Here is a 12,915-nt window from a genome sequence, read left to right as displayed (position 1 = left end):
TCATTGAATTCTACCTTTCTGAGTGGGAAAAATCACTTCAGAATATTCTCCACTTTAGCATGGTATAGAAAGAGCATTGGGTTGAGTCCAGAAAAGTGACATGATGGTCCCATGGAACCATCAAACCATTTCATGGAACCAGTACTGTACTGGGAGCCAGGAGCCCTGTGTTCTCCCTATAACACTACTACTAATTTTTTGATCATGAACAAGTCACCTTATTTATTTGGGCCTCAGTTTTCTCATCTATAAAATGAAGGGGATGCACAAGATCATTTCTGAAGTAATTTCCAACTTTCAAATGTTATGATAATAATCTGTGATGTGTCCAACTTTCCTTTCTATTTTAACTCTCTCCTCTTCCTAACATCTCCTCTCCCCATGCAAAATAATTCTAGTCACTAGAGAGCTGCCTGTATCCACTTGGGTATGGTACATCTAGATCCTGCAGGGTGGCCAAGGCTGAGTTTTACATTAGACACAAGGATGCATACATGCATAAAAAATAGCATGGATTAAGAAAAATCATCTTGTCCAGGTCATTCAGTTTATGGATTAGGAAAGTGAGATCCAGATAGAAAACAATAACTTGCCTGAGGTCACACAACCAGGCAATGGCAAAGTGAGGCCTGGATCCAAGGTCTCCTGATTCCATACCCCTGTTGCCTTCATTATTCCATCAGGACAACTACAGAAGATTGCACACGTGAGGAATAAATGACAGTATGCCCAAACTGCTGCTATGAAGTGGGCAGAAGAACAAACTCAAAGGTTTCCTTCAGAAGATGTGGTTAAAGGATCATGGAAGCATTTTATCAAGCAATGGAGGACAGAGATGTTAAAAAACAAACCCCAGTTGTGAGGGGGAAAGCCTGATGGAATAGAAAAGCATTAAAACAGTATAAACAAAATTGATTTACGTGGAAGACAATAAAATACAAAAGAAATAAATGGAAAAACACCTCAAAAAAATCACAGCCTTAAATGTGAATATAATAAACACATTAAATTGAAACAACAATAGAAAGCGAACTCTACCAGTCTGCTGCACACAAGAAGCGTAATTAAAAATAAAGAGACATAAAGAATGAAAACTTTCAAACTCTGTCAGGACCAATACTTTCCCCTCTGCGGGTCTCAGAGTTCCCACCTAACAAGGGGGAAATGACCCACTTGTGAGGGTGGTTTGTGAAGATGAAAACAGGAAGAAGAATGCTCAGGAGGAGAAGCAGAACCTCTGATGACCAGTCCTGTTATGCATCACATCGCTGTGTGATGATGTGAAGGGGGTTTGGGACAAAACTGGCTATCTACTAGTTGGAACCATCGATACTACCAGATGACACATAAACAAAGATTTAAAACAGCAAGAGATAACGACTAGGAAAACTATACTTAAAGGAGTCATACACAAAGAAGCAATATCAATATAAAACATAGGTACCAAATGACATAGCATCTAAATTCATAAAGTGAAAGTTAACTCATTACACAAATAAAAATAGATTGTGAAAATACAAGTAATAACATGATAACTGAAGGTCATTTTAATGTTCCTTTTTCAGAGCTGGACAATTCTAACAGAAAGATAAACTAAAAGGAAAATGTAAAATTGAACAATCAAACTTAGAAAATTTAAGGAATGAAAGGCTTATGGAATTTTGTGAATGAGATCATTAAAGAATATATTTTCCAATGACACATAATACTTTTACAAAAATAGACCATGTACTAAGAGCACAGAGAAATTACATAGAAACATTTTTTTAAACTAAAATGGCTAGAAAACAGTGGTAGCTGACAGACTGGCCTGCAACTATAACAAACTAAAGTTCTTTTTGAGTATGTCCTTAGGGTAAGCTATGATGAATCAATCAACAAGCATTTATTCAGTATCTACTATGAGCTGCTATAGGTAATTTTGTACAAATGGATTTTCTTTATTCTTTGATCTCTCTGAGGTATATGCTTAGTAGGTATATTGCTAGAACAAAATGTCCTAGGGACTTATGGGGTACAGTTCTGGACTGCTTTCCAGAATAGTTACACAGTTGCCAGCTCTATCACTACTGTATTAATGTTTAACCTTTCTACTTTTTAACCAGCATCAAATCCCTTTGAAGATTACTGCTTTTTAATATAGTTTGAGATCTGGTATCATCTCTTTCTCTCTTTTTTCCTCATGATTTCCTTTGAGATTCTCATCTTTTTGGTTCCTCCAGATAAATTTCATTATTATTTTTTCTAGCTCATAAAATAACCTGGTAATTTTAATTGGTATAGCACTGAATAACTAACTTCAGTAGTATTATCATTTTGATTATATTGGCAAAGTCTACCCACAAATAATTAGTATTTCTTCACTTATTTAGGACTGCTTATTTTTGTAAAGGATATTTTATAGTTGTATTCACATAGTTCTTATATGTCTTTGTGGGTAGATTCACATATATATTCCATGGTGATTTTGAGTGGAATTTCTCTTTCCATCTCTTCCTCTTGGGTTTTATTTGGTAATATATAGAAATGATGATGATGGATTTATTTTATATTTCACAACTTTGCTGAAGTCATTGTTTCACTTAAATTTTTTTGATGACTTAGCTTTTCTAAATTGACTATCAAATCCATCTGCAAAACCTGGTAATTTTCTTTTCTCTTTGCATGCTTATTCCATTGATTTCTTTTTCTTGTCTTACCGCTAGAGCTGGTATTTCTAGCTGTTAAATAGTAGTGATGAAGATGGACATCCTTGCTTTACTGCTGATCAATGCAGAAAGGCTTCTCCGTTATATATAATGTTGGTGTTTAGTTTTAGATATTACTTACCATAATAAGGAAAGGATAATTTATTTCTGTGTGTGTGTGTGTTAACAGAAATGAGTGGTGGATTAAACCAAACACTTTTACGCTATTTATTGGTTTAATCATGTGGTTTCTTTTTTTTTGCTATATCACCTATTTATGATTTTCCTTTTATTAAACTAATCCTGAATACCTAGTATAAATATAACGTAGTCATAGTATATTAATTTTTAATATGTATTGTACCTTCTTTGCTAATATGTTAATAAATTATTCTAGTCTCTTTCCTTGTTTGCATCAATGTTCATTAGAGGTACTGGCTTCTAGTTTTCTTTGTCTACTGTGTTTCTCCCTAGTTTAGGTAAAAAGACCATATTTATATTGCAGAAAGAGTTTGGAAAGATCTTTTCTTTCCCTGTTTTTGCAAACAGTTTAAGTAACACTGGAATTGGTCCTTTGAATGTTTGAGTGAATTAAAAATTATAATGGAGCAGATGGAAGCTAATGACTCTAAGAAAAATCAAGAAATTATAAAACAAAACCAAAGGAATGAATAAATAGAAGACAATGTGAAATATCTCAATGGAAAAACAACTGACCTGGAAAATAGATCCAGGAGAGACAATTTTAAAATTATGGGACCTGAAAACCATGATAAAAAAAAAAGAGACTAGACATAGAATCTTCCATGAAATTATCAAGGAAAACTGCCCTGATATTCTACAATCAGAGGGTAAAATAAATATTGAAAGAATCCACTAATTGCACAAGATCTAGCAGCTTCTACATTAAGGAACTGAAAGGCCTGGAATATGATATTCCAGAAGTCAAAGAAATTAGGATTAAAACCAAGAATCACCTATCCAGCAAAACTGAGTATAATACTTCAGGGGGAAAAATGGTCATTCAGCATTCTTGATGAAAAGACCAGAGCTGAATAGAAAAATCGGCCTTTCAAACACAAGAATCAAGAAAAGCATGAAAAAGTAAACAGAAAAGAGAAATCGTAAGGGACTTACTAAAGTTGAACTGCTTACATTCCTATATGGAAAGACAACATTTATAACTCTTGAGACTTCTCTCAGTATTTGGGTAGTTAGGAGGGATTATATACATATAGACGGAGGGCACAGGGTGGGTTGAATAGGAAGGGATGATATCTAAAAAATAAAAGGGGTGAGAGAGGAATATATTGGGAAGAGAAAGGGAGAAATGGAATGAGGCAATTTATCTCTCATAAAAGACCCAAGAAAAAGCTTTTTCAATGAAGGGGAAAAGGGGGGAGGTGAGAGGGAAAAGTGAAGTCTACTCTCATTACATTTGACTTAAGGAGGGAATAACATGCACACTCAATTTGGTATGAAAATCTATCTTACACTACAGGAAAGTAGGAGAGAAGGGGCTAAGTGGGGTGTGAGGGGATGACAGAAGGAAGGGCCAATGAAAGGAGGGGGCAATTAGAAGTAACATTTTTGGGGAAGGACAAGGTCAAAAGAGAGAACAGAATGGGGGGCAGGATAAGATGGAGAGAAATATAGTTAGTCTTTCACAACATGACTTTTATGGAAGTCTTTCGCGTAACTACACATGTATAACCTGTATTGAATTGCTTGCCTTCTCTATGGGGATGGGGGTGGGAAGGGAGGAAGGGAGAGAAGTTGGAACTCAAAGTTTTAAAAATGAATGTTAAAAATTGTTTTTACATGCAACTGGGAAATAAGAAATACAGGTAATGGGGTATAGAAATCTGTCTTGTCCTACAATAAAATAGAGGCAATGAGAATAAGGGAAGGGAAAGGTGTGATAGAAGGGAGGTCAGAGAGGGGAAAGAGTAATCAGACTGCATGGTGTCTTGGGGTGGGGGGTGGGGAGAGATGGGGAGACAATTTGGAACTCAAAATCTTGTGGAAATGAATGTTGAAAACTAAAAATAAATTAATTAATTTAAAAAAGATGCCAAAACAGTTGAGAAATATGTTAACTTGTTTCTGTTCCCATTTAGTAATCATCAGAAATCTATTATCTCTTAATAATTTCCCTAAAGTTATATTCAGGTGTTCAGTTTCTTTGTTGTTTATCTTTTTGTTATATTTATCTAGGTCTAAAAGGGATACATTGAGGTCCCTCACCGTTATAGTTTTTTTGTCTAATTCTCCCTGCAAGTTTATTAACTTTCCCTTTAAGTAGCTACATGCTATACCAGCTTGTTGTATGCGTGTATGTGTGTGTGTGTGGTGTTGTGTGCATATAAAAATATTACTGGTTTATTCCTTATAAAACTTTTATAGATAAAAGTTTTCCAGGAAACCTCTTTTATCAGGTTTCTTTTCACTGTTATCTGAAATCATGGCTATTATCCTTGCTTTTTTGGATTTATATGAAGCTGCTTTTTTGGATTTATATGAAGCATGACATATCCTGCTCCAAACTCTTATATGAACTCTGTGAATCTTTGTTTCAAATGTGTTTCTTGTAGACAAAATATCATTGTGTTGTATTTTCTAATCCATTCTGCTACATTCTCTCCCATTTTATGGGTGAATTCATCCCATTTATGTTCATGATGAATCTTGATTGTTATATTTCTTCCCATCCTGTCCTCTTGTTCTTCCTTACATGCCTTGTTCCCCTCTTTACAAAGAAAGTAATGAAGAAAGGGAAGATTTTGTTTAACACCAGTGAACTACCATTGAAGGGATCTTTCTGTTCTGTTTATCTTTTCTTCCCTTTGCCTAGTCTACAATCATATTTTTCTTTTTCTTTCCTTTTATTATGCCTTTCATGCTGTATATTCTGGTGTTGAAGTTTGCTTTGTTTATACCTACTCTCTTTCCCACCTTACACTTTATCTCTCCCTCTTTGTTTCTTCCTATTCTCCAAGCCGAGATTAATTTATTTGCACATCAGGTTATTTTTTTGTGTGGATACAAGCATGTGTGTGCGTATATTCAACCTTCTTTGGTCCAGTTCAGATGAAAATGAGATTAATGGGAGAACTGTTCCCTTGACCTTTTCCTTCATGTACTCAGTTTTCATCTTGTGCACTATTATCATGTGAGAAAATAAGTTTTCTCCCCTTCCCTCTCCTTTACTTCTCAGTATATTCCTCTATTCCAACAATTTCCTTCTTCTTGGACCATAAAATAAAACAGAACAGAACTAACTTCAGACCTCCTGCCTGACTTATTTAAGTTTGTCTATGACACTTGAAAACATTAAGATTCTGACAAATGTTTTTCCTCCCTATGTCAGAATGTAAACAATTCATCATCATACAGTCTGTTATAAAGATCAAATGTTTTTTGCCATTCTAAGCTTCTAATGACTCCGGCACTTGTACTTCAAAAATTCTGCTCAGTTCAACTAATTTTATCAGGGATGTCTGGAAATCCTCTCCTTCATTAAAGGTTCATTCCCCCCCCCCCCCCCCCCATAGTAATTTACTAAGTTTTGTTGAGTAGATTATTCTTGATTTTAAGCCTTTATCTTTGCCTTTTGGAATACTGTATTACAGGCTTTCCTCTCCTTTATAGTCTGAAAGTCTTGTGTGTTCCTAATCGTGGTTCCTCAGCACTTTAATTCAACCCTTTCTGATAGTTTCCAGTATTTTTTCCCCTTTGACTTGGAATCTTTGGATTTTTGTTATGATCTTGCTCTTCCTTCTCCTTTCCTTCCCTGTATATTCCCTTATTCCTCCTGCCCATTTCCTTCTCCTAGAATCATAAAATAATAATACAAAGTCACCTCCAGGCCTTCTGCTGGTTTTTATATATGCTATATTTATACTTTTTACCCCTGAAGACAGTAAGGTTTAGAGCAGACAATTGCTTTTTCTTCCTGTAACAGGATGTATACAATTAATTTGTTTACATTCTAATATACACATTCCTGGGAGTTTTCTTTTTGTTTTGGTACTTCTTTCAGGAGATAACTAGTAGCTTCTTTTTATTTTCACTTTGCCCTCTTGTTCCAGTTTTTATTTTTGGACAAAGTTTTTATTTATGCTTTCTTCAAATATAGTATATGGATTATTTTGTTTTGTTTTTGGTCATGATGTCTAGGAAGTCCAAAGACTCTAAGAGTCTTTCGCTTTTATTTTCAATTTTTTTCCATTTTCAGTTTACTTTATTATTTTTTACTATCTTAAAGAGTTTTTTGGTTTGGCTCATTGTAGCTTTCAGGGAGTTCAATTTCTGAGCAAGACTTACCATTGTGTATTTTAAGTATTAATTTTCCTTGCTAGTTTTCTCTCCTTAAGCTGTTCTTTTCTTTAATACTGTATTTTGTAGCTTTTATTTCATTTCTCCCAGGTACTCCTTTATTTCTTGCAGCCAGGACATTGTTTTCTCTGAGGCTCTATTTGGACATGTGGAGTTATTACTCTATTGCATTTACCTCTTGGACTTCTCAGTCCAAGCATCACATTTTGTTCTATTTACTCATATCTCCAACCTCAATTTCTGAATTGGGGCTTTGTGTTTGGATGCGATTTTGCTCTCTTCTTTACTCTTACATGGGCCAGCTCTGGTTCTGTATACAGTGGATAAGATCTGCTCCTGCTTTCTGCAGGAATTATTAGGTTTTGGCTCAGTTTCCTAGTGACTTAACTTAGGTTTTGTCCTGGCCCGTTTTTTGTCTCATTCTTTTTACAAAGTTCCAAACCCAGATTTGGCTCTGCTGTGAGCCTGATAGGCCCTCACCCAGATGCTGCTGATAGTACTGGTAGCAGGCCTATTGGGAGACCCCCAAATGCTTTGTTTCTGAGGTGCTGCATGGGCTTTTTACTTCTGAGGCTTGCATATGTGTTTCCTGGGCCCCAAGTTACCTGGTTGCTCTGTTGTCTGGTCCTGTTTCCTGTAGTGCCCTTGAGTGGGGCTGTCTGGGCACTGAAATGCTGTGGAAGTGCACACTGTGCTGCTCAGTGTTAGCCTGGCCCCATGTCCTGCTGTTTCTTTGGCAGGTGGCCCAGGCACTGAGCTCTCGGCACCAAACAACCAAGAGCTGGTCTGAGTCCATGCTTTGGCTTCTGGTTGCTCAGCTTTTTTCTGCTCCAAGCTTCTGCTGGATTCTGGGATTCCTTTGTGCAGTCCCAGACTGGATAAAGGAGTTTGTAGCTATATCTTTCTAATTTTATAATCATTCTTTCTACCGCATTCTCAGATTTTTTTCCTAGCATGTTTGTGGATAATCTACGCTTCTAAAGATCTTCACATGCCATTATCTTCCCAAATTTCCAAGGTCACTCTCATTAACATCAATATCTCTGGTGGTGTTCTATGGTTGTGAATCATGGAATATTACAACTTCTGAAGAATCTAAGTTGGAAGTCACCAAAGGACAACAGTGAGACCCCCAGTGGGCATACAAGGACTAGAGCATATTACTGTTATAAAACTGTATACAAAAAGCCATATAGAGGAGTTCAAAAAGATGTATGATTGAAAAGGAAGTGGACTAGTCATATATGGAGTATAGGAAATAACTGAGAAGACACTCTTCATGCTGCACTGGGATCTTTGTAATTTAAGAAACCCTGGAGGAAAGCCTTCAGCATGGTAGGTGGAGTTTCTTTGAGAAATTAATAAGAGAGGACATAGATAGTTTTCAATTTTTATTTCTGAAGGGAATACTCACATTAGGATATTCCCAAATTCTTTGAAATACTGAAGAACACTTTAGCAAGGACTAGTTTTTTAACTAAAAATAAGTCTATCAGAAGAGTTATTGAATAGGACACAGGATAAGCATCTAGAAAAGCCAGATTAGGAACAGAAGGTAGAAGAGGAATTCCAGAAGGATGGAAAAGAACACTGACAGTGAAAACAGAAAGATAGTAAAGAAATTTCTTGACTTATCTTAGGACTGGCCCTAGACAAAATAGTTTCTTTGCTATATGTACTGTACAGGCTTGACCCACTAATGTGAGTACCTAATACACTACTGTACATGCAGAGGGTGCTCAGATAATGTGAATGTTTAAGAAACTGAAGACAACTGAGGCATTCTTTTGTACTAAAATATGAATAATTAAACCATAATCCAGTAAAGTAAGTAGTATAATGTGCCATGAACAATAAGCCCAGAGCCCTAGATTCTCAGCTGAGTTCTACAACTCTCTAGATTTTGACCCAGAGCAAGTCCCTTCCCTTCTCTGGGGCTCAGGTTCCCTATTTGTGAAAGGGGCAGTTGGAGAAGATGTTCTCTAAGGTACTTTCCATCTCTAACTTCTAAGAGAGAAGTAACTAAAGCTCCTTGGGGTCAAAATCTCCTCATTTGTACAATGAGGAGACTTGACTAGGTGATGTCTAAGATTCCTTTCAGCTCTAATGCTTTTGATGTGTTTGAACAAAAAGAAGGAAAGAGTACTCCTCAGGTTGCATTTCACAATCTCAGAGGCAAACAACTATATTACACAAGACTTAGAGAATAATGTAATATTTTTAGCTTGCTAAAATTAAACCTTTGTAAAATAAAATAATAAATCCTTTAATGGCATATCAATGATGACTCTTACTTGTAGTGACATCTCAATCAGCATTAATAATTTCTTGATTCCTATCCAGACCTTCTTTCCCTTGACTTGCTGTGCAATAGTGGTACGTTCTTTATCTTTGAAGTTACCCAAAAGCTAGAAAAATGAACACAAGAAACACTTAAATCATACCTAAAATCCACATCAAAAGCAGAATCAATTCTCATATTTATCCTTAAGAGATTAATTAGAATACTTTATTGATATAAATTGTTATTGTCTTCTCATAGTACATTAAAATAAACCTGGATCTCACTTTCCACATAAGTTATAATCCTGAATAAACATTTCTTTTAAACAAGAGTTGGTATCATTTTACCACTGGTTATATTTTCACAAGAAAAAAAATAGCATAAATATGCAACCATTATCACAGTGAAAAACCCAGTTTTTACTTAGAGACACGCAGTATGTATTATAATAGAATAAACTGGTGTTTCATCCTCCTACAGAGCCCTTGCAAAAAAAAAATTAGACAGAGGAACAATATACTTATTCCTCAAATAAACATTAAGGGCGCACAAGCTAAAATATACCAACTAAATTGTCATTTTATTGGGATTTATCACTCTTAAAAAGATTTTTAAAATGTAGTAATATAACTATGTAGTAAGTCATAATGGTTATTCCATTCTAGTATTTAGCAGAATTCATGAACTATAATGATCACACACAGATGCTTTTAACTAATCAACCAATCAACAAGCATTTATTAGGTGCCTATCATATGTCAGGCATTGTGCTAGGTGATGTGAATGTGGAGACAAAAATGAAACAGTCCCTGCTCTCAAAGAGTTGACATTCAAGTCCTTTGTCTCCAGGTCACTATAATTAGTGCAATCATTTAACAGATACTAAATGTAGGTATGTGTACAAGAATAGTCTTGCTAAAATAAAAATAATTAAACTAGGGTTAGGTTCAAGGATTACAAAATCCCCACTGAAATTTAAATATTTTAAAACTTAAATAACTTGACCATACAAAGGGTCTTGAGAATCATTCTTGTTCTGCAAAGTCTCTGAAATTTTGCAACTGTTTCTGCAAAATGCTTTATATTAGAAATACAAATGCTAATAATGAATCTGATTAGACTCAGGCAAATATGCTAAAAGTCAATATAAATGTTCTAGGTAATTTACTTTTAATTATTTTGCTACCTCTCACAATCTATGCTTCTTTCTTCATGTAATTTACTAGCATGCCGCCATATTGCTCCCAGAATTTCTAAATGTGTGAAAGAGGTCTTCCAGTTCTCTGTACTGCCTATATTAACCATAATCCAGAAGTTAGTAATAAATTTGCTTCTAAGTATACTTATTTTTCCACTCTTTCAGAAGACACATATCCTTATTAGCCTACTTTTCTGTTGAGTCATAACTGAAATAAGTTACCAAGAATCCTACAATCAATTTATTCACAACTTGCATTGTCTTTGATCAGAAAAGTACATTTTAGAGATAGTATGCACAGATCAATTCATTAATTTATTATTACCTCCAAAGCCTCCATCAATTGTTCTCCTGTAGCAATGTTAGGCACATGAATGGTGGTACTGAAAGCATTAAGCATTTCCATTTCCTGCAGGACATCTTTTCGGCTGGTAGTACCAATGATGAGAAGCTTGCGTCCCTAATCATAAGGAGAAAATATTTGAAAATTCAGAGAATTAGTCTTAGGAACACTGAAAGAAGAAGAAATCATGTACAAAATCTATCATTTAATCCTAGATGTAAAAAATGAATAAAGAAAGGAAAATAAAATATTCAGAATTTCCTGCACAAAAGACTAAGAAAAGGTAAGATTTCGAATAAAATAAGGGCAAATTCTAAAGAACTCTTTTTCTACAGTAACAACAAAATCAGGGAAATGGAGAAGTGGCAATGGTAATATACTGGGTATTCCAAGAGTCTTAATGTAGTATTAAGTTTTAATAGCTTAGTGACTTCATTAGTTTGAAGCTCCACCAACACAGTCTGCAACCCTTCAACAACTTAGTAATTAGCTACAGAGTTGCAATGAACAAAAATTTCAACCTGTGGTTCACCTGGTGATGAGAATTTCTGATGAAAGACCTTCAGTTTATTATTGGACCCATACTTAAAGATTTAGTATAACTTGACAGAAGAGCCTTTGCTCTACTTGTATACCCTTTAAGAACCCATGGTAATAGATAAAGAGGAGATAAAACTACTCTTATTTGTATATGATATGATAATGATGTACTTGGAACATCCCTTAAGAAATCAGCAAAGACACTAATCAAGATAGTAGTTTCAGCAAAGTTGCAGACTTAAAAAGAATTGTATTCATATATAATAATAAAATTCAGAAAGCAACAGGAAGGGAAATCTTATTCCAAATAACTACAAACATAAATTATCTGGGGAATCAAACCATTGAAACACACAAAAGACATATAGATTCAATTACAAAGTACTCTTAGAAGAACTAAAGGAAAACTTAAATAGGAAGAGTCAGTGCTCATGATTGGATTGTGCCAATATTAGAAAAATGAGAATACTACCCAGTTGAATTTACACTTTTAATGCTATACTAAGCAAATTACCGAAGGGACACTTTATAGAATTTGATAACAAAATTTAATGGAGAAACAAAAGATCCAGAATATCAAGAAAAATGATAAGAGGCAGGGACAGAAGGTGAATATATTTTTAGACCTCAAAAAATATTGTGAAGCAGCGGTCATCAAAACTATCTGGTACTAGTTAAAAAGAGAGAAGGAGATAAAAGGGACAGAGTAGACAAGGGACTATGAGAAATACTGGAACTCAATAACCTAGTATTTGATAAAGTGTAAAACATAAATTACTTAGGAAGAGCTCTCTATTTCATAAAAAATATTCCTAAGAAAACTGGAGAGCAATTTAGCAGAAATCAGGCTTTGACAAATAACACTATATTCCACAATATAGTTTAAATGGATAGGTGATCATAATATTAAAGATCATACTATAAAAAGCAGAAAGAGAAACAGATCATATATCTCTTAAAGTTACAGGTAGGAGACATATTTGTTTTTTTTTAAATTAAATTATTTTATTTGTTTTCAGTGTTTGACAATCATTTCCATATATCTTAGATTTTTTCCCCCTCCCTCCCTATGCCATCCCTGAGACAGTGTACAATCTTATATAGGTTCTAGATGTACTTTCCTATTAAATGCATGTTGCATAGAAGAATTAAAATGAATGGAAGAAACCGTAAAATAAAATAAAACAAAACATAATACAAAAGAAATTGGTCTGTTTCTATCTGCGATCCAATTCTATAGTTCTTTCTCTGGATGTGGAAGGTGTTTTGCCTCAAGAGTCCATTGGAAATTTTTTAAGTTCATGTATTTCAATGAAGTACTAAGTCTACAAGATAGGAGATGTATTTGAAACCAAACAAAGGATAGAGGAAATTACAAAAGATAAAATAGATAACTTAAATTACACGACACTGCAAAGCTTCTGTTCAGACAAAATGAATGCACTTAGGACAAGGATGGAAGAGGTGGAATGGGGAAAAAAATTTTGTATAAATTTCTCTGATAAGAGTTTGGTATCCACACACA

General features: G+C 34.7%; 1 protein-coding gene across 2 annotated transcripts in view; it reads right to left on the bottom strand.

The window, feature by feature from the left end:
- NSF (N-ethylmaleimide sensitive factor, vesicle fusing ATPase) overlaps positions 1 to 12,915 on the bottom strand; it is a 209,903-nt gene that overhangs the window by 4,780 nt on the left and 192,208 nt on the right. For both annotated transcript variants that reach the window (XM_072645938.1, XM_072645939.1), the window contains 2 exons: positions 10,833 to 10,967; positions 9,320 to 9,433 (listed from right to left, as the gene is read on the bottom strand). In XM_072645938.1, the coding sequence (XP_072502039.1) occupies positions 9,320 to 9,433; positions 10,833 to 10,967 (249 nt within the window). The remainder of the gene's footprint in view (positions 1 to 9,319; positions 9,434 to 10,832; positions 10,968 to 12,915) is intronic.

This window comes from Notamacropus eugenii, chromosome 2 (assembly GCF_028372415.1).
Source record: "Notamacropus eugenii isolate mMacEug1 chromosome 2, mMacEug1.pri_v2, whole genome shotgun sequence".
NCBI classification, from domain to species: Eukaryota; Metazoa; Chordata; class Mammalia; order Diprotodontia; family Macropodidae; genus Notamacropus; species Notamacropus eugenii.
The sequence above is the reverse complement of the archived record's forward strand: the minus strand, read 5'-3'. Positions and strand labels throughout refer to the sequence as shown.